We start from the raw sequence: 26,875 nt of genomic DNA, 5'->3' as shown, positions 1-26,875 counted from the left end.
TAGCAAAGCACAGGGACCGCGGTTCAATCCCCCAGCACCACATGCCAGCCAGCCCTGCCCCCTGGTGGGCTGAGCTGGCCACACACAAATAAATAAATAAATAAAAATTTTAAAAAAATGTATTTGTATGTAATATAAAAATCGTTATATAAATTCTTTCAAATTGTAATTGAAATAAATTCTAACAGATTTAGCTAAACATTATGAAGAGTAAAAAAAAATCTTTAGAAAATGTAATGGCAGGTAGCAATGTAAAGTTGCAATATACTCAGTAATGCTTTTCATAGTATATTCAAAGAAATCTAAGTTTAGCAGTTTTTAATATAATATTGATGATGAAGGTGTGGATTATAACAACTAACACTTACTAAATTCTATTTTGGGCATTGCTCCAAATAGTTTGTATTCATAATTCTAATTCCAATTCTGCTTGATAATTTAAATAATCTATTTCTCCCCAATCACTCTCCTGTCTAGAGCTCAGAGAACACCCAATCCTGTCTATAGAATGCAACATAAAATTGTTACTTCGTTGGAATGGAAGTGCTGCCCGGGGTACAGTGGACCAAACTGCCAGCTAAAAGGTAGGCTCTTATAAATTTTGTAATCGGAATCAGAAGCGTAAAAATTCTGATGAATAAGCAGTTTATCCCTTATTAACTTCCCCTTAGTGAGGGAAAAAAGCTGAATTTCCCCTTTTTTTTTTTTTTTTTTTTTTTTTTTCTGGCAGAACCAGGGATTGAACTCAGGCCCTTGCACTTGCCAGGGAAGTGCTTATTCCACTGAGCCATCTCCCCAGCCCCTAAATTTCCCCTTTTGAACAAAACTAAACTAACATGTAGCCAAAGTATTAGAATTATACTTTTAAAGTTACCTGAATTGTGAACTATTTTATTATCCTAACACCTTGTAAGCTGTCGTGTAACTTGTGCCCCCATTGTCAGCTCAGTTTTATAGGATGCATGTGTGGACAACTGGCTAAATAGCTTACCTGTTTTTAACTAAGTGGTACAAAGATATAGCTTACTGAAATATAAGAAGTGCAATTTTATATTTCTAAATAATTATCAGAAGGGATCATGCAAAAATAACTTCCCTCTAATTTTATTCTACTTCATTTGAAGTAACATGTGTATGAGTGAAATTATATGGTAAAGAATACTGTGTAGTGAGACCCTGTACCAAAATACACACAAAGAAAAGAATATACCACATACACTTTGAATGTATTTTTAAATCCTAATGGAGTCAAGTTTTTCAACTGAGATTTTAAGCATTTTCTGGTGGGAAGACTGATCAAACACATGGTAACCCAAGGTGGCCTAACATCCATGTGACTATTATTTTGCTTTGGGCTTTAAGCAGGTTTCTTTTGAATAATACGATATGGCATCAGCATGCATATTTTAAATGAATGAATATTACAAGAACGACCATTAGCAGTGGTGGGGAATTCAATCAACAGTGAAAGAGACTGTGATTAAAAATTAATATGTGTGGAGAAACCATTATGATTCACATTACAAGAAAGAAAATCATAGAACAAGAGCTCTAGGACCCTTGCAGTTTAGTTAGTGATGTTATATATGGCTTTGCCAGCTCATACAATGAGAAACGGTAGGCAAATGTCTGCAGTGCTATGGGTTCTGAGTCTAGCTTGAATTTCAATGATATAAAATTCAGTGCATTTCCAGGCTGTGGCATGAATATGTACTGCATTATTAATCAGGTAAAATAAACTTCTAAAGAAAATATGATCCATACTGGAAATACTTGGAAATGAGTTAGTACAGTATACTCTGAAAAAGCCCAAGGGTAGCCCTGCTTCCAAAGCACTTTCTGTGAGTTGTACAAATACTCACAATTTTAAAATATATCCTTTCCTATCCATATTTTTAAATAATTTAAAATTCTAGACAGTACTTATAATTATACTTCTAAGGTTTACATTTCTATTATATGGAGAATGATATCTTGGGAATGTTAGTTCTATTACTATTTTTTAAGTTTCAATGGTGTGTTTCCAGAATGCCTTCCTAGAAATGTACCACCTAAACGTTAATGCTGTTGCCTAAAAGGGGCTGAAGATATGTACATGGCAGGGAGCAGGGTCTTCGGATCAAAGACTCACAGGTCCCCCTTGATGAGGACTGCTATTTCTCCACACTTCGGGCTTTTATACTTGTTGATCAATTCTTAGTCACTGTGACGGACTATATACATGTCGGAAGAAAAAAGAGACATAGAACTTCTTTACTATAAGGCCAGCCAAATAGCTAAGCGGATTAAAGCATCTGCAAGCAGGCGTAGGGGTCTGGGGTTCAATTCCTGGGCCTTCTGTGCTGGCCCCGTCCTCCGGGCGCACTGAGATAGCTATTGAGACTGGGCGTGGTGGCACATGCCTGTAATCCCAGCTCTTGGGAGGCTGTAAACAGGCGGATCACTACAAATCTGATTCTGAACACCCTGTAGAAACTTCCCTAATACAAAAAAAAAAAAAAAGAACTTCTTCACTATAAATATATACAGTATTTATTTGACAATCCCGAATATCTATAATGTGCTAAATCCTATTTTTTCAAATTATTGTATCAACTATTCAAATCATGATCAGGTGGTTCTATCTTTGATCACTTAAGTGAAAGCTTTCTGTGGATATCTTCATTACCAAATTTACAAATTATCGTCTTAATTCAAACTGACAAAAATGTCCCACAACAGATCTGCCTATGACCTTGCTGTCACAATCACATAACTACAACTACTCACAATTCAGATATCTGCTGATTAAGTGGCTGTGGAAGGCCTGTCTCTCATCCTGTGGCTCCCTACAATACTCTGCCCATCCTTCTCCTCACTTTTATGGCAGTCCATAAAACCACTGAATTTTTTATTACTGCAACTGATGTATTGGCAGGAACAGGAACTACTGCGTCCCTCTGTCACTGAGCCATTCTTCATTATCTCTATCCTGAGGGCTTTTCGCCACATTTTCTCTTCTGATAGCTACCCAATTACATGCCGAGTCCCCTGCACACTTCCTATCACATTTTATAAATGTGCCACTAGTCTTTTATTCTTCTGCAGTAGAGGAAATTATTCCCTGTAAAAATAAACAGTGTTTGACAACACTGTCCCTTCTGGCTCAGATGACAGGATGCCTCATAGATCAAGAACAATCACGTTGGCTCATCCATCCTTTAAGTCTCTTCTGAGCTCTCGCGAATGCAGAATAACCTGGCCTTGACAACTATTTCAGGGCGAGTCCCTTAGAGTGTCAAAATTATTTAATTCATAAAAATTTGTAAAATACTACATAACCTATAAACCAGGCCACCCCAACATGTGACACAAACTAAGTAAATTCCATGATAGGAAACAACAATTTCCTCTGATTTTAGATTTCACTTGGGAAAAATCCGTTAAATACCCAGGAACATCAATAGTTCAGGAAAAGATAGGAACTATGAGCTACTGAACTCTCTTTTTCTGCTTTTTCTCTGTTTTTCTACCTCTTTTTTTTCTTCTCTTTTTTCTCTACATTCATCCTCAGATCTCCATGGAGAAATGTTTTTCCTCATAATCCATGGGGCAACTTTTTCTGGTATCTTATTGGGCTGTGTTCTGATCTGCCACAGCCATATTTTACCTATGGCCCAGATAATCAGAATACTCTAGACAGAGTGGTAGGAGACCTTATTAAAATATCGGTCCTACTATCAAAAGGAAACCAATTATTAAAAAGTCTAAAGTGAATAGAGTATTACTAAAGCCATGTTAATTAAGTACAATATCAAAATATTAATTTTGGCATGATTTACTTTTGTATTGTCTTTTGGGGATCCTATAAGTTTACCTTAAAAAAAAGTCTGACTTTTGTTTTGGTTTGGGGCTTTTTGGTACTGAGGATGGAACTCTGGACCTTGTGCTTGCCAGGCAGGTGATTAAGCCTGCTGAGCTATATCCATGACCCAGGAATCTGATTTTGCGAAATGATTTTCGAGGCATTTTTTAAATATCAATAGTACCACACAACTTACACTTATTTTATGAATTTTGCAATTATACGCCTCTCCAGTAGGTGTCTCTAAGATATTCTGAAGTAAGACAAGAAAACTTGTTTTAGGGACACACAGAAAAGAAACTGAAGTTCAAAGTGTTATACTAGAAAAGCTGATAAAAAAAAAAACTTTCTTCAAATCTTTTTTATTAGTACATATTGGCTAATACATTCACTTTGGGGAATTGGTACATATGTATGTACAAATTTGTTTTTCTAAAAAAAAAAGTCTTTTTAATCCAGATTTTGTGTACAGGAAAAAAAGTATTATGTACAGTTAGGTTTTATAAACATAAATATTATATAGGCTGATATATAAATGCTGAAAAGATGAGAATATGCATGACTATGGAAATAAAGCAACCCCTACCATATGTTATAAAGAAGGAAGATTTTTATAAGCACTATGAAACAATTCAAATTATAGAACAAGTAGTGGAAGAAACATTTTAAATATGAGGCTTCTGCAGTGAGATTATTCTTAAAAATGTTCCAATAACATGCATAAAAGTTCTAGTGCTAAAGAGAGGGAAAAATCTATCTTCTTGTATCTTCACATACTTAGGTCTTTCCCATGTTCTTTTTCGGAGGAGACCTTCCCTCTCGCAAGTGTCACTCTAGTAGCATGCTGGTGCACTTGCTTGAACGCCACCCCTGAGGCTCTGCTGCACCACGCTGCCCGCCGCAGCCCCCTGGCACATCTGTACCTGTGCACCCAGCATCTCCCGTGCAAGCATCCTCTTGTGGGTGCACAGTCAGCTGGAAACCTGTCCTGGCAGGCCACCCAGGAGGCTCCCTGGCAGGAAAGGGGAGAGGGCAAGCGGGCTCATTACTGAGCTGCCATTAATGACTTCCTCCATATGCTCTAAGGCCTGGAAGGAGAGAAACACTTTCAAATAAAACCTGTCTAATTAAAGAAACTTAACTAATGAGGGAGCGGAAGTTCTTGCTTGTGCTCAGCAACCTTGCTTCTCTAAGTCCTTGATCCACCAACGTCAGAGATTTCACTGTGGGCTGTCAGGCTTGTAGGGCGGGGTCTCGGAGAGTTCTTAGGTTGTCAGATAAGACCAAAGAAGTTCATGTTTAAACCTATACTGCATTCTAAAACATCTGAACTGCATGAAAATGTTTCAGTTTTGTGGATTTCAATAAATGCTTTTGGTCCCTGCACCTACGACTTAGAAAGGGCCAAGAAAGAGAGGCTTAGAAATGGGCACCCAGCAGAACAAATCAGAAGTCTGTGCTTTGTTGAAAAAGATGATAGATTGCTTGGAAACCCTAGAATCTGTAGCAGTCTTTGTGGTGGAAGATACATTTGGGGAGACAGAAAAATTGTAAATGAAGCAGTAAAGAAGCATTGATCAACAAGGCTCTTTATCACAGGAGAGTAACCGACTCCACTGGCAGAGATCCTATCGGGTCTTCGCGGCCACAAGTTAAATCCTGTGCAATAAATTGGGATGAATGCAAGTATTGAACTCCAGTTGACAAACAGAGCGAGGAAAAGATAACATGAACTATTGAATTTGTAAAACAGGCATTTCAAGTTTTTAACAGCCTTGGCAGGGAGCCCATCTAATGAATTGAGTAGGACAAAGGTTTATATGACAACTGGATCCCAAAGACCTTTGTATAATATTTCATAGGTATTTATATATTTATTTATTTTGGAGTCAATTTTCTCACCTAGTCTCCTCTCTCCCTCCCACTGCCCTCCGCCACCGTCCATGCATGTGCATACTCACACATACACAAAGGAGAGGAGAAAGAAGAATAGGAGGAGAAGGAGGAGGAGAAACTAGAGGAGGAAATGGGGGAAGGAGTAGCAGGTCCTAGCTGGAATTTGAGAGGGAGAATTTCAAGTAGTAATTTTTTCCCCTGCTATCCAGTTCAGGCAAGAGAGAGGGAGACAGAGAAAGACTGAGAGGCAGAGACAGAGACACAGACAGAGACAGAGACAGAGACAGAGGCAGAGGCAGAGGCAGAGGCAGAGGCAGACAGAAATCTAGCTTTTCCAGTCTTTAAACTGTGCCTATTCTATAAAATCAATCGATACATAAATCAGACACTAAGAATGCATCACATATTTTTGAATGAATACATAGGTTAGTTATAAAACTACATGCCAAGAAATAGAAAGCATAATGCAAATCTCTCATATTCTAATAGTTTCTAAATAATGTATTGATTTCCACCAAAGTATTGGTGTCCTTTTTCTTGTGACATAGATACCACCCAAATAATGTCCCTTTCTGAGAGGTGATTTAATGTAGCAAACTATTTCAATCTCTTTTAAATACTTTCTGATGTAATTTAGAGCCACTGGGTGACAGGACTGACAGTGAATTGATAATTTCTATTAATGTCATAATGCTGTCACCCTGTTAAATTACATATTAGTTTCTAATGAGAAAAGACATTGTATTCAAATTTTTCCAGTCTTTAATAGTATACATTCTGAATATTTGATAGCTTTATTAACTAAATTATGAAAATTCTGATAGAAATATACTGATTAATTTATTAAGTTTTATAAGTGTCATTTACAAAAGCAACATCAGAACAACATAAATCAAGAAGCATTTATTAAATTTCTTAGATTTGTCATATAATTTTGTTTTCATTTAATTTATTAGAAACATCTATTTGTTTCTCATCTATTACATTCATTTTCAAATAATATATAAATATTGATACTTCAAAAATATATATTTGCTTCAAGTAGAATATATAGCTTTCAAATATACATATTTATAGTACATAGGAAATTTAATAAATGGTTTAATAAGCAATATAATTTATAAAAATACTTTTTTAGCCATAGCATAATATCACTATATTCATGTAATTTTTATTATTTAATCCCTAGTATATTTTGTCTCTGTTTTCTATATTTATTCCCTTTGTTTTATTGTATACATGGCAGCAAATGTGAAGTTCATCTAGAAAAGTCTTAAAGGCTTTACATGACAATGCACTTATCAATGATTCTGCCAGATAATTGAAAACAGTAATTTATAGTGCCAAAATTTTAAAAACTCAGAAATTTATTTAAAATTTTTTCAGGAACTTCTAGCTTACTCTCTCACTATTATTCTACTGGGTCTGCCTACTTGAAAAATTCAGTGTCTTTTAAAGTCCACAATTCGTAGGGGGAGGGGCTTGTGGGTTAGTTCAGCTGTTTAAGTGCCTGCTTGGGCAAACCAAGCCGGGCATAGGGGACCACAGTTCGATCCCTGCCCCCACATGCTGTACCAGACCCGCCCTTAAGGCAGGCTGAGCCAGCAAAAAAAAAAAAAAAAAAAAAAATCCTTGTCACAATTTGTATGGCAACATTTGTTCTGTAATGTTCATATACAAATGGAGAAGATGTTTTTCCTTCTAATACAGGAAAGAAATTGCCTTTACACTTTGATGTTTGTGTTTTAAGTAAATTTTGAAAACTTGTATATGAGAAAGTTCGAATGTCATTAATATCTTAAAGCTTTGACACGTACAAATTTGCTCATTTTGGAGCTACCTGCTTTATAAAACAGTAACATGAAACTGATTTGCATAAATATATCTATCTCAGAATAATTATGTTAAGTAATTATAATAATTTTCTCTTTTGAAATGCTCTATCATTTCAAATATAAGTATTGTTTAAAATTTTGATATTATTTTTCTAAGTGTTTTGCTTTTTATTAATACTATTTGATATTGTATTTTAAAGTTTTATTTTATTATTTTATTATTATTAAGCCAATATTTTAAAAGGTTTGCTTTTAGGGACTGGGGAGATAGTTCAGTGGTCTAAGCACCTGCCTGGCAATCACAAGGACTTGAATTCAATCTCTGGTACGGCATGCCGTGCCAGCCCTGGAACCCCAGGGGTGCTGGGCCAGCCACTGAAACCGGGCATGGTGACCCACACCTGCAATCCCAGCCCTGGGGAAACTGAGGTAGGAGGATCACTACATGCCTAAACTGTGTAGGAAGACCCTCATACAGATAAATAAATAATTTTTTTTAAATGAATAATAAGGGGCTAGGGAGATAGCTCAGTAGAATAAGCACTTGCCTGGCAAGCACAGGGTTCTGAGTTCAATCCCCAGTACCGCCAAAAAAAAAAAAAAAAAAAATGAATAGCGATTTTTTTTGGGGGGGGGATGGGGGCTGGCTCAGGATGACTTAAGGGCAGGTCTGGTAAGCCATGAGGATCTGGGGATCAAACCACAGTATCCTGAGCCTGACTGCTTTGCTTAAGCAGGCTTAAAGATGAATAAAAGGTTTGCTTTCATTTAAAACATTAATTTGTTATTAAAAATGTTCATTTTATGAAACTAGTTTTATAACATTCTCTATTTTCCTTTTCATTATTAATGATCACAGGTGATCCTCAGTATAAGATAAATGTGATAAAAAATAAACACAATAATTTTGATTTTAGATAATACACATTTACAGCATTATTTGAATCCAACATTTCTTTATCAAGTAAAAATAACAGACTAATTTTTATTAAGCTAATTTTCATTTCAAAAGGACAACTTGCTTAATGCTGATTTTTTAATGTTATTTGACCCTGTATGTACTAAGAAACGTTTCATAGTAATTAATGTTTGCATGTCATTGCCTACTCCAGTATCAGCTCTAATAACTGGTAAAATTTCTAGTTTTTTCTTAGATTTGAAAAATTCACACTGATAGTATTGAAAAGAAAGAGCTTTAATGATTTAAACTTGTCTCTTTCAGTGGTTTTAGTAACTCAGCACTTCTTGAATTGTAATTATCAAATAACCACACATTTAGAAGAATTAGGATGCTTGAGCAAGCCAGTGAAAGTACCCAGCCCCGAGTAACTCAGAAATTCCAGCACTACATAATCATAGGCAGAGAAAAGCTGATGAAGGACTCCAGCAAGACACTGAATGCTGCACAACGTCTGTGTGGTGCGTGGCGTGGACCGACTAGCTCTGAAAAACAGGTGTGAGGTGTCACTGTGGAAGGAGTTACACTTGTCATGCACCCTTCCCAGTTCATCCTTCATTGTGTCACCACGCTTATCTTAAAATAAATTAATCACAATTTTCTTCCACTTCTCAGAGAACAAAAAAATTGTGAGCTGGGATTCATTGGATCACTTCACTTCTTTGTTACTCAAAGCCAGTGTGTATGAGAAGCATGAACAGGGTTTGTTAAAATAGAAATTGCTGTTCAACCCCAGAATGTCTTAAATTATTTGGTCTACGGGAGGGTCTGGAAGCCACAGGTCTAAGAATTCCCAAGGCGTGTTGGTATTCTACTCTAGGCACTGTGGTTTGAAAACCAACTTTACTCTCAAGACCTTCAAGCAGACAGACTTAAATAGCCAGAAAAAAATCTTATTATTTCATCTAGCAAGAAGGCATGATAAAAATGTATGCAATCATTTAATAGCTATATTTATATGGACTAGTTTGCATTTAGACTCTGAGAAACTTATTGCTAGGACTTGGCAAAAACGTTTATGCTTTCTCCCACCCACCTCGGCCCCAAATAATTACACTTTTCTTCTGCCGAACTCATAAATAATTACAGAGGACTTTATATAATACAGTGGAGGAAAATGAAAAGGAAACAGCGGACATGAATCAAAATTCATTTATTTAGCTCAATGCCCTGAAGTAAAAGAAAGCAAATTCAATCTAACTATAGAGTCTCACCCAAATTAGTGCCAAATCTATTACACATTTTATAGAGTAGAAAACTCTAGTGCTATTGTTACAGCTATCGTACCTTAGGGAGCATAATTAATATGTATCAGAGGTACAGAATTTTATTGGTACATAATTTTGCAGCAAAACAAGCCTAGCAGGACACAAAACATGTGTTTTCCCTTGTCTGACATGAAGCTTTTTTTTTTTTTTTTAATGTATTTAGTACAGGATCTACAGGATCTCACACACAGATCAGACTCATAGTGACTCTCCTGTGTTCAGCCTCCCAAGTGCCGCGATTACAGGCGCGCACCACCATGACCAACCTCAATCGCCATCTCAGCACACCCTGGGGGTGGGGCCAGCACAGCATGCTGGGGATCGAACCCCCAGCCCCTGCATCTGCCTCAGCAGGTGCTTTAATCCGCTGAGCTATCTGGTCAGCCCTTATGAAGCTTTCAACAAATAAATTTATTCACTCAACTCTATATTACTTGATCTGTCGACTTTTTAATGAATTTTCTCTAGAAACTGCTTATCCCAATGAAAAGTTACATTGCCATTTAACGTATTACAGACTCATGGGAAATGGAATTTCTTAAGATTAAATGTAAGCATTTCTATTCTTACGAAATTTCACTAAGATGTGCCTATACCAGTGTATTTTCTACTTTTAGCCTAATAGAGACTATGTATTTCTTAAAAATCTGGGATAAGCCCATCCCACAGCAATATTAAAAGGTCTCTTTTCTGGAAGGAACCTGAGCTCCCCCTTATTTCCAGTAGTCACCAAATTGCATTGTTAAACAGTCAGCCTTTGTGCCAGTCCACTTGTAAGGCTGCTATAGCTTTCAGTAGAGCAGATTTTAAATTCCACCAAATGATGCAGGCAGTTTACATCTCCTCCCCCTGCAAAGTACCATCTATTTTTGCCTAAAGGAATTGTGAATAATTTCATCTTTTGCCAGGCAGAATTAGAGCCCTGCCCTCCCAACTCCAACACTGTGTCACAGTCACACTGCCCTATGGCAGGGGGCAGGGGAGAGCAGCTTACTCTGCAATCATCCTCAAGCATCATGCTTCAGTACGCAGGAAAATGAGTGCCAGCCACATTACTGCTCAGGACTGAAAAAAATGAGGCTGTTCCAATGCCTAACACTCTCTTCTTTTTTTTCTTTCCTTCCCTCCAGCCCAGGAACAGCAGCAACTGATGCACAGCAACCAGGCTGAAAGTCACACAGCTGTTGCCAGAGGAACGGTGGAAGAGCTGCAGCTTCAGCAGCAGCAAGACTGTGGCAACTCAGGTCATGGATTGTGATTACTATCTCTCTAACCAAGCTATTATCAACACTACATATTACGACGTTCAAACGAGAGATTTCTGGCCAGTCAAATGTGTGATGGAAACACATTAGCATACCTCTCAGTCCTTCCTGGGGGTGGGTGGGGGATGTCGGGCACCAAACTGAATGAGCTTCGGGTTCCCTAGGAAGGTGGATAATTGTTGCAAAGCTTTATGCAAACCCAGAAAGAGAATAAAATTTTTGTGATGCTGGATGATAGAGGAAAGAAGAGGTTTCCAGACATACTTTACCCTCGGAGAGGTGTGATCCTGGAAGCAATGCACTGATTGCCTGAAAGGTGCAGAGAAGTCTCTTTCATTACTTAAAAGACAGTGACTCAGGAGGCCATGATTACTAAGGGCCCGTGAGAACCTTGTGTCCACGGAAAGCTGGCATGTCGCCTACGTTCTCTTCCTCCCGACCATAAGTGCTTACCTTACCCTTAGGAATATTGGTGTGTGTACTGCTACCACCTCTGAACTGTGCTTAGTATAGATCTATCCTGACTTAAGGAGATCTTTTTAAGAATGCAGGTGAATGTGCCTTAAAATTTGTTCTCCAGTATAGCAAAGGGATTAGAATTCAGTATCTTTAGAAAATACTTGCAAATGTGTAAATTATTGAATTCCATATGTAAAAAGACAAAGAGTACCACTGCTATATGAAGTGATTCTTTCTAAACCCTGATTCTATAACTAACAAAATTCTCTTAGTATATCTACAGTCTCTTTTATGTATATATACATATATCTAATGCTGTGTTATGGATTTAGAAGCAGTTTTTCAACCCTCAGTTTTTTCCAACCCTTTGAGAATGTGACAGTAGCTCTTTTAGATTAAAAAAAAAAAAGATTGGCATTCTTGGAAAAGTTAAACATTTTAGAAATCAAAGATACAATGCTTTTTATAAATGTCTCCCCTTCAGTAGCCTTAGCTTTTGGGTTGCCATTCAGTAAATGAATGTAGCCTATTTTCAAATACATCAGTGCAAATACAGTTTATTTGAATAAGCTTTAGACCCATCATGATATTTGAGTGGTTGTAAACATAGACTTTAACTGTTTCCCACTTTCTCTCTCTTTAGCACTGATGCAGAAGCTTGCTGACCAGATGGGCCAGCAGGCAGAGAAGCTGGCTGCTCTGCAGAAGAAGGTGGACAACATTTCCTTGGCTGTGGACGATTTAAGGACCACGCATTCCTCATTAGAAGCAAAAATCAGTGATGATAAAAACAGAGAATTTCAATCTTTTCTAAAAGGTCAAAGTAACAAAATAAATTATTCATTCATTTAAGACAACAGGCAAATGAATCACTTACCTTTTTCATGTCACTTTGGAATTTTTGCTTTAAATTGCGTTGTATAGAAATCTAAGACATGCACTTTGAATGAGTATTTTAAAATCACTCAACCTCTGAAATAATATGAAATAGCACATTAAAATATTTTGCTATTTTTTCCTCTGCTATAGTTGATAGTTTAAAAAAAAAAACTAGGTAGAGGTTTTTTTTAAAGCTAAGTAGGTAGAAATTTGACACATTCTCCAGCAGTGCAGATACTTTCACAGCTCAACCATGATTTTTGTCTTATAATCATATAAATAACTGGTGCTATTTAGCTACTGGAAGAAACTGAGTTCTACAAATTTAGTATGGCTAGAATTACTAATACCACCCAGAAAAGTAGAACTTTTTTGCTCTGAATTGATAGCATAAGAAAAAAAAAAAAGCCGTAAAAAACGATATACAGTTGGCTGTAAACACACCAGTGAAATTTGTTTAACAAATTTGGTTATCACAATCTGAAAGACTTGAACCTGTATACTGTTTTTTGTGACCTGCTGACCTACTAAAAATTCTGACACTGACAGGAAAAAAACACACTCACAGAAGCAATAATGTGATCCCCTTCCCAGCAGAGGGATTAATTATGTCCTAAACACAGTCATTAATTAGGAGAACTAGAGGACTTGTGTAGTTAATGAATACTTTTACAGAAAATACAAACCAAGCTTACCCCTAAGGTGTTCCCAATTGCCCAGCAAAACCACAAATTCTCCCCTGGCTTGTTTCATGTTCTGGGTGAAAAGCACAGCTTAATCTCTATGCCAGGACCCTACTGAAAATTAAAACCTTCACATCTTGCAAAATATTCAGGTGTTATGAAAAGACTGTAAATGGCCAGTCACAGAAAGGTTAAGCAATCTGACACCAATTGTCTTAGTTATTTTTTCATTGCTGGGACAAAATACTCAACACACACAAGTTAAAGAAGAAAAGGTTTATGTCTGCTCACCATTTGTAGAGGTTTCTGTTCATAGTTAGCTGGCTCTAAGAAGTATGACAGAAGTACGTGGCATAGAAGGCAGGAAGCAACAAGTTTTCCTTTCCCTTTAAATTCCATCCAGGTTATAAACTGAATGGGCTATCCACACCCAGGGTGGGGCTTCTGTCTTTAGTAAATCCATTCATCCACACTCAGAACTATGCTAATTTCAATCTGTGGACTAATCCAATTGTCACATGGCCATAAATCATATTCCCACACCCTAGATCCAGCCACCTCTGAAAAGCCCTAACTGAGTGGAGGGGAGATGGCTCAGTAGAATAAGCACTTCCCTGGCAAGCGCAAGGTTCTGAGTTCAATCCCCAGTTCTAAAAAAAAAAGAAAAAGAAACAAAAAACAAAAGCCTTAACTATGAGCTCATGGAGCTTTGAAAGAACATCTATAAGCCATAACACCAATGTACTGGGGTGAGGGATTTAGCTCAGTGACATAAGCGCCTATCTGTCAAGTACAAAGTCCTGAGTTTTACCGCCAATACCAAAATAGAATGTCCGTATCTCAATATATATTATCTTTTTAAGACAGCAGAAGTACTGACATCACAAGAAACAATCAAATAGTTCGAAATGATGTGCCTACACAGATATAAACATAAGGAACGTTGACATATTTTTGAAAAATAACTCAGACAAATGTTTCTGTAGTAACAAGTTGTAGAAGTATACTCTGAAAAGCTCTTTATCCCTAAACAAAATTTTAAGATAATAATTTAATGCCTTTTCAGGCACTGCTATACATTTTTTCCTTCTCTGATGTATTTTTCCACAGATTTTAAAACATTATATCTAAAGAACCTCATATTTTTATTTTCTTTTTGTTTTTCTTTTTCCTTCTTTGATCAAGATTCTTTACTGAATTTTCTCTGTGCCATGTTTTTATCCGTCATTCATGTTCGGCTCCAGTCACACAGTTCTCCTTGGGTGAAGTTTAACACCTATTGTCACTGCCTATAACTAATTAACTTAATGAAGTTTAAATTCCATTTTACCTTTTTGATCTGGGAAAAAAAATCTTAAGCCAAAATCATGCACTTATATACTCAAAGAAGATCTAATCCTCAATCTTAAATATATTTTCTCATTTTGTCGAGTTTCACAATTAATGAAACTGATATACTCTGCTCTTAAGACCACAAATCTAATTTTCCAGTTTTCATTTCTTGTGTGTGATTTCAAATGTCTTTAATGAACATTTGTTAAATAAATAGGTAACTGGTGAAGTGCTAACCAAAATTTAGAAAACAAAAGTATGTTAAAGCTTTTCTAGTTCATTCTTAGAGATGAAGCCTGAGAATGTTTCTGAATAGCTTCTAATTTTGTGGTTGTTCAAGCCTTTCAAATTACTTTGTGTTCTTTCCTCAGTATTTTGGCCCCAGGTGTCACTGATTATTATTCAATGTTTTACATAATTTTATTATTTATTTCTATTATATACAAACTGATCTAACTTTATTTCAGTTCACAATAGGTTCAGAAACAAAATATAATTATTCTTTAAGTTTGCAGCTTTGAATTTTACAGTAATACAGATTTCTAGGGACATGTTTATCCCTGGAAACAACCACTCATCTTTATACTTTATCATTTTGCCAGATTAATACCAAGATGTTAAGAAGTATATCATTCCTATTCTTTATTACTATTATTCTTTCACAATATTTTTGTAAGTCTTTCACAGATATTGAATACTTTTGAAAATGTGCTTCCAAAATAGATACACATAGGAACAATATTCATTTTTATTGTATGTTCCTAGGTAAAATATATCATACATCCATTTGTCATACATACAGATATCTTGATAGTACTGGGGATTGAACCTGGGGCATAGCCACAGAGCTACATTCCCAGCCTTTTTTAGGTTTTTATTTCGAGACAAGTTCTCACTAAGTTGTCAGACTTGAGCTGCACATAGATTTTTAACAATTACTCATGTAGTAATATAGCATTCTACGAGCCTTCCTGTGGAGAATCCTTTGTGTTATGTTGCTTGTATCTTACACTTACTGGCTCATTTTAACTTGAGTGGCCATACTTTCCATTTATACAGGCTTCACAGCTGCATACTATAAATATATATAGTATACATGTCTTTTATTTTTTTGTTGCTTTTTGTTTGTTTCTGATGAAATGGTGCTTTATTTCCTTTACATTTTTAAGTATTCATTTTTCTCTTTAATTCATTTGGAGCAGTCTAGTACCCTTCTCCTTTCCTGTCTTTTAAAAATACTATACTTCAAGCCTACACAGTCTTAGCTTATGACTAGCCCCTGTCCGACCTTGGAGGCACTAGTGTGGCAACTTTCTTCTTCTCTTTCTCCGTAATGCAGTACTATAGAACACCATATTATCATAATCAAACATATCTTAAGTTCCTATTTTTGTTTTCAGATTGACTTACTTTGAACCCTAATCCTCTTTATTTTATCATTACAAAAGCATTGTTAAATCTCGTACCCATTACTTCATACTTTCCTTCAACTCATGCTCTTCTCTGCAGTGATTTTATTCATTTTTATGAGTTCAATGCAGAAGATGTGAACCTCCTAACTAGAAACCTAATAACGCAGTCTTGAGTTAACCATAGGTTTTATTTATGAAGCACAGACCCCAAAGCTCTTTATTTTCATTTAAGGCTAGATCTAGAATTATTGCATTCAAGGGTCTATTACCAAAGTCAACTTTTTGATATCTTCTTTGGTGTATAGTTCTAGTATGTTCAATACCACAATTGATTGCTTCTCTCTAATTATTCAGTTAAAATGATCATCTTCTATAAATAATAATTTTAAGTCATAAGGAAATAAATTAGAAAATTACTTTTTTAGTTCATTATTAGTATTTAATCTCAAACTTTATTTTGTTAGAGATACACAAAATCTTGGGCATTTAAAATCACATTTTTCTTCTTATTATTTGTCATCTCTTCTGTTAGGTCTGAAATCCAAAAGTATTAATGACCTGGTGAAAAGCACAGTTAGAGAGCAATTTAAAGTCTTTCAAAGTGATATGCAGGAGACTGTAGCACAGCTCTTCAAGACTGTGTCAAGTCTATCACAGGACCTGGAAAACACCAAGCAAGTCATCCAACAAGTGAATCAGTCTGTGGCTTTAATAGCTGTCCATCAAAAGTCTGTTTTAATTCAAGAACATAAACCCAGTTTAACTGATATAGTAGATCTAAAGAATCGCGTCTTTAATGTCAGACAAGAAATGACTGCTCTATGTGAGAAACCCATTAAAGAACTAGAACTGAAGCAAGCTCATTTAGAAGGTGCTCTAAACCAAGAACACATGAGGGGCATTCTATACTATGAATCCCTCAATAAGACTCTTGCTAAAATGAAGGAAGCAGGTGAGCAGCTTTTATCTACCACACAAGAGTCAGATGGGAAGGAAGCTACCGCTGCTGAAACAGTCAACAGTAACATCTCTGAGTATGTATCTGCTCTGGATGAGAAGATAAGCAAGCAGGGCTTGATGTTGCTGAAAATATTTGATGATTTCCACAGCCAAAAAAGCAAGGTTAACAATCTCACCATCAGTTTAGAGAGGGAGAAAGAATCCATCAGGAGCGAATGTGAGGACATGCTGGCCAAGTATAGAAATGATTTTAAACTTCAGCTTAAGGACACAGAAGAGAATTTACTGGTGTTAAACCAGACACTGGCTGAAGTTCTCTTTCCAATGGACAACAAGATGGATAAAATGGGTGAGCAACTAAATGATTTGACATATGACATGGAGATTCTGCAACCCCTTCTGGAACGGGGAGCATCCCTTCAACAGGCAGTGACGTATGACCAACCAAAGGAAGCAGCGCTTATAAAGAAAAAGGTGGAAGATCTGATTAGTGCTGTCAACAGTCTAAATTTTCTTAGCAAAGAGCTTACAAAAAGACACAACCTGCTTAGAAATGAAGTACAGAGACAGGGTGAGACCTTTGAACAACGTATTCGCGAATATGGATTGGAAATGGAGGATGGCCTAAATAAAACAATGACTATTATGAATAATGCCATTGATTTCATTCAAGACAACTATGTGCTGAAAAAGAATTTATATACTACTAAGTATAATTCTGAAGTCCATCATAAATGCAACCAAAACATGGAGACTGTATTGGCACTTATTGCTCAATTCCAAAGTTTGAATGATTCCATTCAGATTTTGGTCAATGACAAGCAGAGACACAATTTTGTCTTAGAAGTTGCCAAGGCCCTTGCAGACATTCCTGAAGATGAGAAACTACATCAGTCCCACTTTCAAAAGATTTACCAAATATTCAATGAAACTGCTTCCCAACAAATAAAATTACAAGAAAATGTAAGTCATTTGGAAGAAAATTTAATCTTGGTTACTAAAAGTTTTAAAAATTTTGAAACTCGGCTGAAAGTCATTGAATCTAAAGTGACCCAAACACTCCTACCTTACTATATTTCACTTAAAACAAGCATGACCACAAATGAGAGAGACCAAGCTCTTCAATTACAAGTATTGAATTCCAGGTTTAAGGCTCTGGAAGCAAAATCCATCCGCCTGTCAATTAATTTCTCTTTGATTAACAAAACTCTTCATGAATTTCTAATGATGTGTCACAGTGATTCTACAAGTGCATCAGAACTGAATATTACCACAGCGAAGTGGGTAAAAGGTTCCTTGCCAGATCGTCAGCAGAAATGTCTGACAGAGTTTGTGGAATCAATAGTTGAAATAAAGACTCAGGCTGCTCTGTCTAATTTCACTCAGTTTATAGAGCGCTTAAGATCTGATAGTCTGACAAACATTGTCGAATCTCAGAAGCAAGTAAAAAAGCCAAAGAAACTTAATACATTTAAGAAACCAACAGTAAATCTTACCACTATCCTCATAAACCGGGCCCAAAGAAACACAGACAACATTGTATTTCCAGGTAAGTAGGTACTAAAAAATAATTTTAAGCTACTTTTTCATTTAAATAATATGCAGTATATTTGTAAGGTTTAATAAGATTATCCACATAAAAATATCTTACTTGAATTTGGTCAGGAGAGGCATAGATCACTGATGCATTATTTGATGCTGATTCTGTGTAAGTTTGATATCAAGATAGAGCAGTACCTGTGGTGTATATACTGGACTACATTTATTTTTTGCTTTTTCTGAGTAAAGCACTATAAAATAATCAATTAAAGTTACTGTGGTTTTTTTTTTTCTGTGCAGACTGTGTTTGTTAAAAGCTGTGACACAATGAGCTCCTTGGTAAATAAGACCAGAAATTCATTCTGATATCACTGAACACAATACTGGATATGTAGTAAGATCTCAGGCAGCATCTGTTGAAGAACAGTGTAAAAGTGACTGTTCAGGAATAAGCTGCGGTAGATCACAGAAGTTTGTACATGTCAAGTCACGTTGCTTAGCTAAGGTGTTTCAAAGAGATGAATCTCTTCAAACAATCGGCTCAATGAATGAATTGGGTGTAGTAGGAACTGTGATTCAGAAACTTGAGGCTATTTTCTGAACAGTAGTGCAGCGCAGGATTGCAAAGAACCCCGGAAAACCAGCGAAGATCTTACTGAGTGAATTTTTGCAAAAGCAGTAAGAGTAAGAGCTAAAGAAGAGACGATTGAAACAGAGAAGACAAATGTCAGAAATGTTATGGCTATCCGATAGAAAGAGAGACAATGGAAATAGCTGTAATCTTAGAACTGGAACTTGATTTTTTTTTTTTTTTTTTTTTTTTGGTGGAACTGGGGATTGAATTCAGGCCCTTTCGCTTGCCAGGGAAGCATTTATTCTACTGAGCCATCTCCTCAGCCCCTGGAACTTGATTCTGATCCTAGCTGCATTAGTAAGTTTCTGTCTTAGCAGCCTTATGTAAAACGTGACCTCCCAGGCCTCAGTTTCTTCCTGGGAAGTGATGGGATTACAACAGGTAATTCACTGAGGTCATTAGAGGTCTGTGTTGCAGACTGCATCATTGTAAAAACCACAGATTAAAACACAACCCACCAGCTGTTCACAGCCTGAATGCAAGTCACTTTAAAGAGAGAAACTCAGAATATTTTAAAGTTTTTAATCTGGGTAAATAGGTGTTATAAATACCATGGGAGAAGCATCAGCATCAGCTGGAGGGGAAAGAGAGCCAGTGCGGTATAAACTGTCTAGTAGTCTCTCTGTGTGAAAGAAAAAAAATTGGAGTGTTTAATGGGAATAATAGCAAATATTTTCACAAGGAGACTAGCTCCTTAAGCTTACTAAAAGAAATGGCTATAAAAATTTTTTTAAAAAAAGAAATGTCAATTTTTCTTTTCTGAATGTGTTTTTAAATGCCCACTAGAATTATTTTTATATTTTGTGTTTTTTAAGTTACGAAAGATGCTCATTATTCCAATTTCAAAAGATTTTACAAATGGAATCTCTGAATTTTTATACTAAAAATCGCAGAATAATATTGAAATGAAATGTAATTAGTACTTTTTTAAAATCATTCCCACAAATTAATCTGACCTAGGAGAATTAATCTTACTCCTCCAGGAGTATAGAATAAACTATTTAGACTTCTCTGTTTCCTAGAGGAATATAGTAACTCAGTACAGGATGTTCCCATAATGGCAGTTGTAGGACTAGTGATGCGCTGTTCTTTTCTTACCCTGCCCTACAGACCATCTCTGGTCTTCATGTGAACCCTGCAGCAGGAGGTTCACTGCAGCTCAGCGTGCATGATCAGACACCAGGCAAGTGGGGTGGTGTGGTCCTCCTTACATTGAAGGCTATCTGGATCTGTATAGTTAGTTTAAAACTAAATAAACTCAAAATTAACTGGAGTAACCAATTGTCTGGGAACATAAGAACTTATATGTTTTGGAAGTAGAAAGAATACATGTTAAGATCTCATAAAAATTCTATTTGGATATCGAGGGGATTGAGTGACTATTGAGTTAAATGAGTTCATCCAAAATAATTCAGTTCTAATTCTCATTTTTGTTCAATAATTCTTTGATGAAATTGTTTCCTCTCCCTTTATTTACTGTGAATAGAATTTTACAGACCTGTCAGCCAAAATTAATCACTTATTTTTTGTTCCATCTCAGAAAATACACCAATAATACTACCAAAGCAATAAAATTGTATTAGCCTAATTATATGTATGGAGTGGAAATTCACTTCTTGCAGGAACAATGGTATGATGTGTGGGGCCATTTTAAGCCCTGTGTGAATTTTCACACGCAGTAAACTAATCTTCCTCCCATGGACCATGGAACTGGCGATATTCACTGGGCAGCTCAATAAGGTCTAGCTAACAAATCCAGTGGACAAAAGCTAAGTTCTCCTTAAAAATAAAGGTGCATAAAATGAAGTAATTTCTTTGACATTCTTTTAACCAGAGGTGGGATATACTGACTAATTATAGCTGTATCCTTTGACCTTAATATTGTATAATTCATACCAGAACTGCATTTTTCCATCCCTACACAATTAAAACAGAAGATAATTCAGCTTTTTATGAAACTTAGTCATAGTATTGCTACTATAACTACTATCATTTATAAAATGCATGCAGTTTGTAGAAGGAAAAGCCATTGAAAAATACTTTAAAATTTTATTTCAATAGATGATAACTTACTTTGAGGCCTAACACTACAATAATATGACATTAGATACTGTGAGTAGGTCCTGTATAATTTATACTATATACTTTCCTTCATTTGCCATTGTGCATGAGGTGTGTGATATCACAGCACTGTTACCATTTTGAAGATAAGCAAAGTAGCCCTCAGTGAGATTATCTGCTAGAAGTGGTTGACCTCTGCTGGCTCCTAATTGCCTGCACTTAGCTCAGTCCTCAACACTACACTCTTCCCTTCTTCCTGCTTCTGTTCCATGCATCATAAGCTTTCCAGTGTCTCTCTACCTGAATATTCTGTATGGCCAGAGTTGGTATTCCTTGGGATTTTCTTTTTAGAGTATCCAAATACTGACACTGAGTTTCTGCTTTGACTCTGGGGACATACATGTAATACTTTCCAGTCTGCCTTTCCTGAGATATGGCCAATAAATTACCACAGGAAGTCACCACGAGTAACTCACAGGTTCTTCCTTTACTGGAAATGGGGAAAACACTTCCTCTTTGAGACTATTCACTGTCATTTCAGTGACTTACCCTAGTCAACTGTTTAGGCTTCCAGAAAACTCCTCCTATTTATAATTATTCCAGTGTTCCTAAGAAAGATTACATTCTGTTAAAAAAAAAAAAAAAAGGTTTAGCATACCAAATGTAGCTTTTAAGAATTGTCATTTTGGTGACCAGAAGCAATAAAAAAAAGAAAAAGGAGCCTTGTGAATATTTAAATGCCTTGTAATCCTTTGAAGCCATTTCTCTGCCTCTTCAGGGGGGGCACTATGGTGGCTAAAGGACCCCAAACTCAGAGTAGTCAGGTTGCAAGTCCTGCCTGGCAACATACTTGTTTGTAATAGGTCACACGTTTTTCTAAATTATGCTTCCTCATCTATGAAACAAAATAGCATGCTTTCCTTACAATTCTATTTTGAGGTAGACAAACTAATCTGCATGTTTCATTAGTTATGAGTACATGGTGCAGTTTTCTTACCTATATTAAATGGTTATATTTTCTCATTCATTACGTCACTAAATATTTGATATATAAATATTTCCAGGTACTGTTATAATTTATGGACTTATGGTATTTCATCATTCTTTCTCTTTGCTTAACTCAACATTTGTTTATGATTTAGCTTAGGCTTGTTGTATAGTAATAAACCAAAAAGACCAGAATACAAAAAATGTAAAGATAATTTGTATAAAAACACATGTATTGATAAACATTGAAAATATATTTGGAAATGTTTAAAGAACAATTTTCTGGCCAGATAGCTCAGCGGACTAAATCGCCTTCTCAGGCAGAGCACAACAGCTGGGGTTTGATCCCGCCTGCCGCGCCGGCCCTGCCCCCGCGGCTCGCTGAGATGGTGATTGAGGCTCGGCATCATGGCTCGCACCTGTAATGCCAGCGCTTGAGAGGCTGAAAACAAGAGGATCACTATGAGTCCAATCTACGTAGTGAGACCCTGTAGACCCTGTACTAAAATACATTTTTTAAAAAAGAGCAATTTTCTGCAAGAGACTTTATGATTTTTTTTTTTTTTTGAAGGGTGTACAGGGTATTCAGGGTCTCACTACTAGATTGGACTTGTAATGATTCTCCTGTTTACAGCCTCCCAAGAGCTGGGATTATAGGCGCGCGCCACCAAACCCAGTCTCAATGGCCGTCTCAGCGCACCTGGGGTGGGGCCCGCATGGCAGGCCCGGGAATCAAACCCCCGGTCCCTGAACCTGCTTGCAGGCACTTTATTCTGCTGAGCTATTTGGCCGGCTCTCTTTGTATTACAAAAAATTTCAAATATACTTCAAGATAGGTAATAAATTAACTTGTGTACAAAATGACTAAATATAAACCACTAAAATTTGAAGACTCTCTGCTTATACTTACAATTTATGCTCTGTTTTAGAAGATTCCCTGAACTATACACACTTCTGGTGATTCTCAAAAACACTCACAAGACCTGGCATATATTATGTTTATAGCTAAGGTTTATTATGGTGAAAAGATACACAGTAGGATCCACTCGGGAAAAAGATTCTGGCAGAATCTGGAGAAATCTCTGCACGGGCTTCTTTATGCCCTTTTCATCCCTTGAAAGAGAACATTTCTGGATGTTCACTCATTTACTTAACACTGCAATTAGAAAAAGATGTAATAATATGTGGTATTATTGCCTCCTAGATGAGCTCATTAGATACTCAACATGTGTGGGCTGGTCCCTTAGGTACCTCCAGCACATCACATGCCAAAACTCCATGTTCTCCAAAGGAAAGTAGTGCTTGGCATTAGCCTTACTGTTTGTGCAGAGTCTAGATGAAGAGAATGATACCAGTTAGAGAGTGATTGAAGTGGGGTTGTTGCATGCCATCTGCAGGTAAAGCCATGCAAGTTGGCCTTTCTAAAGATGCCAGTCTTGGGCCTGCTACACTAACTCTTCTCTTTCCATGATCTTAAAAGTATTCTGTCGGTGTTAGTTAGCACATCTGTCTGCTGGAGATCGCCTCCCCAGAGAGTGACAATAAATCATTTCAGGGCTCAAGAGAATATTAAATGGGCATGGCTCCCTGGAAGAGGAACATATATACCAACTTAACATACAGTTCCCCTTCACGTGAAGGAAGGATGATGACAGGTGAAAAGAGGAGGCTGATTTACATGACAACCTCTTCTTTGCCATAGTCATGTGGCTGGCTAGCAGAGATAAACAGTAAGAAACCCCTGGGTGTGATGGTCACTTTTGGAATCAAAATTTCCAAAATTTGATCTAACTTAAAACACAGTGGAACTGGACACCAAGTCCAAATTATATTTCACTGCTTGTGCTTTGCTTTTTGCCCAAGCAAGAAGCTGCTTCTAATATTGACATCCAGAATTTGAAACTAAATATGATTCTTAATTCATCCATAATTAAATACAATAATTATGTGTTTTCTCCTTCTGATCACCAACTACATTATTCATTTGAAATTGTACACAATAATATTATTTCATATTTCAATTGTTACCAAATTATCTTATGGCTAATCACCATTTGTGCAAGTATTCTTTTATAATCTTAAGCAAGTATTAAAATTTGAATTTGCATAGAGATTGTATTTGAAAGGTACAGCATAACGATCACATTTGAAACTCTGAGGATGGAGAGAAAAGCAAAGGAAAAATATTTATGAAGAGCATCAAACATAAGATATTTGAGAAACAAAGATATTGGAGGAGTTCACCTTATGTGGGGTGTACATCTAGTTGTGTTTTCCAGCCCTGCCTGATAAAGTTAAATAGAGGTTATAAAAAGCACTCAATTTCCCAAATAATCATCTGCATAATGATGATGCATCAACAGTACCTTTCAAAACTAATGCAAGCTCAATGAATTTTTTGTTCAAAAATGATCGTTTGTACAAAGTTAGGTGTGCATTATTTGGTCATTTATTAGAAACTAAAACATTTGTTGGAAAAATGTCATAGTGAAGGTTTAACCTCAAATGCTTCTAAGTATAAGGTACCATAAAGGTACATATAATTTTTTAAATTGTGATACATCAATGCCAAATGTTGTACTAAATCTCATTTAAGTAGCTCTTGTTTTGGGATTACAAAAATTAGAATTATTAATTTTTCAAATAGTGATAATTAATTATTGTTCATTCAACTCAACAAATATTTTATTAAGAGCCAGGTGGGATCAGCTACTGTTCTAGATGCTCTAGATGAATTATGTTAAGAAAAATAAATTCAGAGGATTAAAGTGCCTGCTTAGGAAGACGAAGAGACCAGAGTTCGATCCCTGGCTTGCCCTGCTGGTCCCACCCCTGGGCGAAGTGAGATGGTGACTGAGACTGGGCATGCTGGTGCATGCCTGTAGTCCCAGCACTTTAGAGGCTGAAAACAGGAGCATCACTATGAGTCTAATCTGTGTAGTGAGATCCTGTAGACCCTGTACTAAATCCATAAATAAATAAATAAATTCCTTACATTTTGAACTTTACATTCTAGCAACTAGATAGATAGATAGATAGATAGATAGATAGATAGATAGATAGATAGATAGACAGACAGACAGACAGACAGACAGACAGACAGACAGACAAATAGATAATATGGCTAAGGGTGATAAATGTTATGCAAAAAAGAAAAGCAGGAAAAAATAAGGGAAATCAGAGTACTATAGGATGTGTTTGATTATCCAAGGAGTAGGTTACTTTAAATAAGTGAAGTCCACAAGAAACTGAGCATAGAAAAGTGGAAAGTATGGCTCTGGCTAGGACAGTTCTGTAATTTTGTTCTAGGACCAGGTGACAGTGGAAGGCGTGCCTATAGCACCGGGCAATGTGATGCTTATTGTTAATGTATTATTGTTTTGGCAAATACTTTCACACAGTATGAATTAAAAGGATTTAATGCAAAGGAAAAGTGTACAGAATAGTCTATGAACTAAATGCCTGCTGTAAGAATTCATTATTATAAGAGTCTGTAGCTTGTCAGAACCCGGGTGTCTGGGCGAGTCTCATGAATAATTTGGTCGGGACGGAGTGCATTCGTTCGCTCACTGAGCAAGTGCTTTGCTGTGTTAATGCCAATATGCTTAAACTTGGTCTGTGGAAGTAAGATGAATTTGAGATTTCAGGGCAGAAACATGACATTATGCATGTTCATTATTAGGATTTATTCTGAGTACTTCAGATGAACCAGTTAGAAAATTACAATAGTCTAGGAGCAAATAGATGAAGACCACAACTAGGAGACTAAGAACAATGAAATCTAGGAAGGTTCAATATATAAATATACATATGTATTATATATATTAAATATATTCAAATTTTAGTGAAACATTAAACATATGTTTATTAAAATATATAAATATAAAGATTTGTGTGTATTTATAACATATATGTACATATAGATAATAAACAAAATTTACAATGCCAACTTTTTTTGTATTTAGTACAGGGTCTACAGGGTCTCTCTATGTAGGTCCAACTCATAGCGATTCTCCTGTTTACAGCCTCCCAAGTGCTGGGATGCAGGAATGGGCCACCACCCCCAGTCTCAATGGCTGTCTTAGTGGGAGCAGGGCCATCGCTGCAGGCTGGGGGATTGAACCCCAGCCCCTGAGCCTGCCTAAGCAGGCACTTTAATCCAGTGAGCTATTTGGCCAGCCTGAAAAATGCAGACTTCTAAAATAAAGAATAACCGCAAATTTGAAACAGGGCTTTGGTGACTGAAAAGTTAGATTATTCCGTGAAAGAAATAGAAGCTTTAAGCAAAAGGTACAGATGCATGCAGGAAGAGAAGTTTAGTCTGTGAAACACTGGTTTAGAGATTTCTGTTCTCGCTACAGAAATACCAAGTCATTTAGAAGAATAGGTCCGAAGTCCGAAGAAAATGTGCAGCTGTAAGTCAAAACCGATTTGTGTAACAGTCATACTTGAGAACGCAGACGTAAATCAGGTGTCTAGAGAAAGAGAAGACAGCTGGAGATAGAAATATGGAGGCTACCTGTGCCTGGTGAGAATGGGAGAGGAACAGAGAGAGAAGAACAGAGAGGGAAGGGGAAGATGTAGGAGAAGAGATCAATGAAGGAGGAGGAGGAGAGGCTTGAGCCCCAGGGGCACTCTTGGGTCACAGTACCCAGCCACAACCAAAAAGCAGCAAGGAGGCAAATGGAGCAGGCCGTTGAAGGAGGCCCTGTGGGAACAAGAGGGTACAGTGAGAGCTGGGATGAAGTGCCCAGGAGGACGCGAGGAAGGTGGACTCGAACACAGTGCTCCTCTCGGGGAGTCCTGGTGGTTGTTAAGAGAAAGAGGACTGCCCCGGGTGTTCATACAAGGATTGTAGCTATA

General features: G+C 36.7%; 1 protein-coding gene across 1 annotated transcript in view; it reads left to right on the top strand.

The window, feature by feature from the left end:
• The window catches only part of Mmrn1 (multimerin 1), a 69,403-nt gene that overhangs the window by 31,596 nt on the left and 10,932 nt on the right, over positions 1 to 26,875 (top strand). Inside the window, exons 4-7 of the mRNA XM_004648398.2 lie at positions 478 to 584; positions 10,932 to 11,045; positions 12,169 to 12,342; positions 16,364 to 18,340. Of these exons, the coding sequence (XP_004648455.1) occupies positions 478 to 584; positions 10,932 to 11,045; positions 12,169 to 12,342; positions 16,364 to 18,340 (2,372 nt within the window). The remainder of the gene's footprint in view (positions 1 to 477; positions 585 to 10,931; positions 11,046 to 12,168; positions 12,343 to 16,363; positions 18,341 to 26,875) is intronic.

The sequence above is a fragment of the Octodon degus genome, unplaced genomic scaffold (assembly GCF_000260255.1).
Source record: "Octodon degus isolate 3935 unplaced genomic scaffold, OctDeg1.0 scaffold00402, whole genome shotgun sequence".
In the NCBI taxonomy this organism is placed as follows: domain Eukaryota; kingdom Metazoa; phylum Chordata; class Mammalia; order Rodentia; family Octodontidae; genus Octodon; species Octodon degus.
Note: the sequence above shows the minus strand (reverse complement) of the source record. Positions and strands in the feature narration are given on the sequence as shown.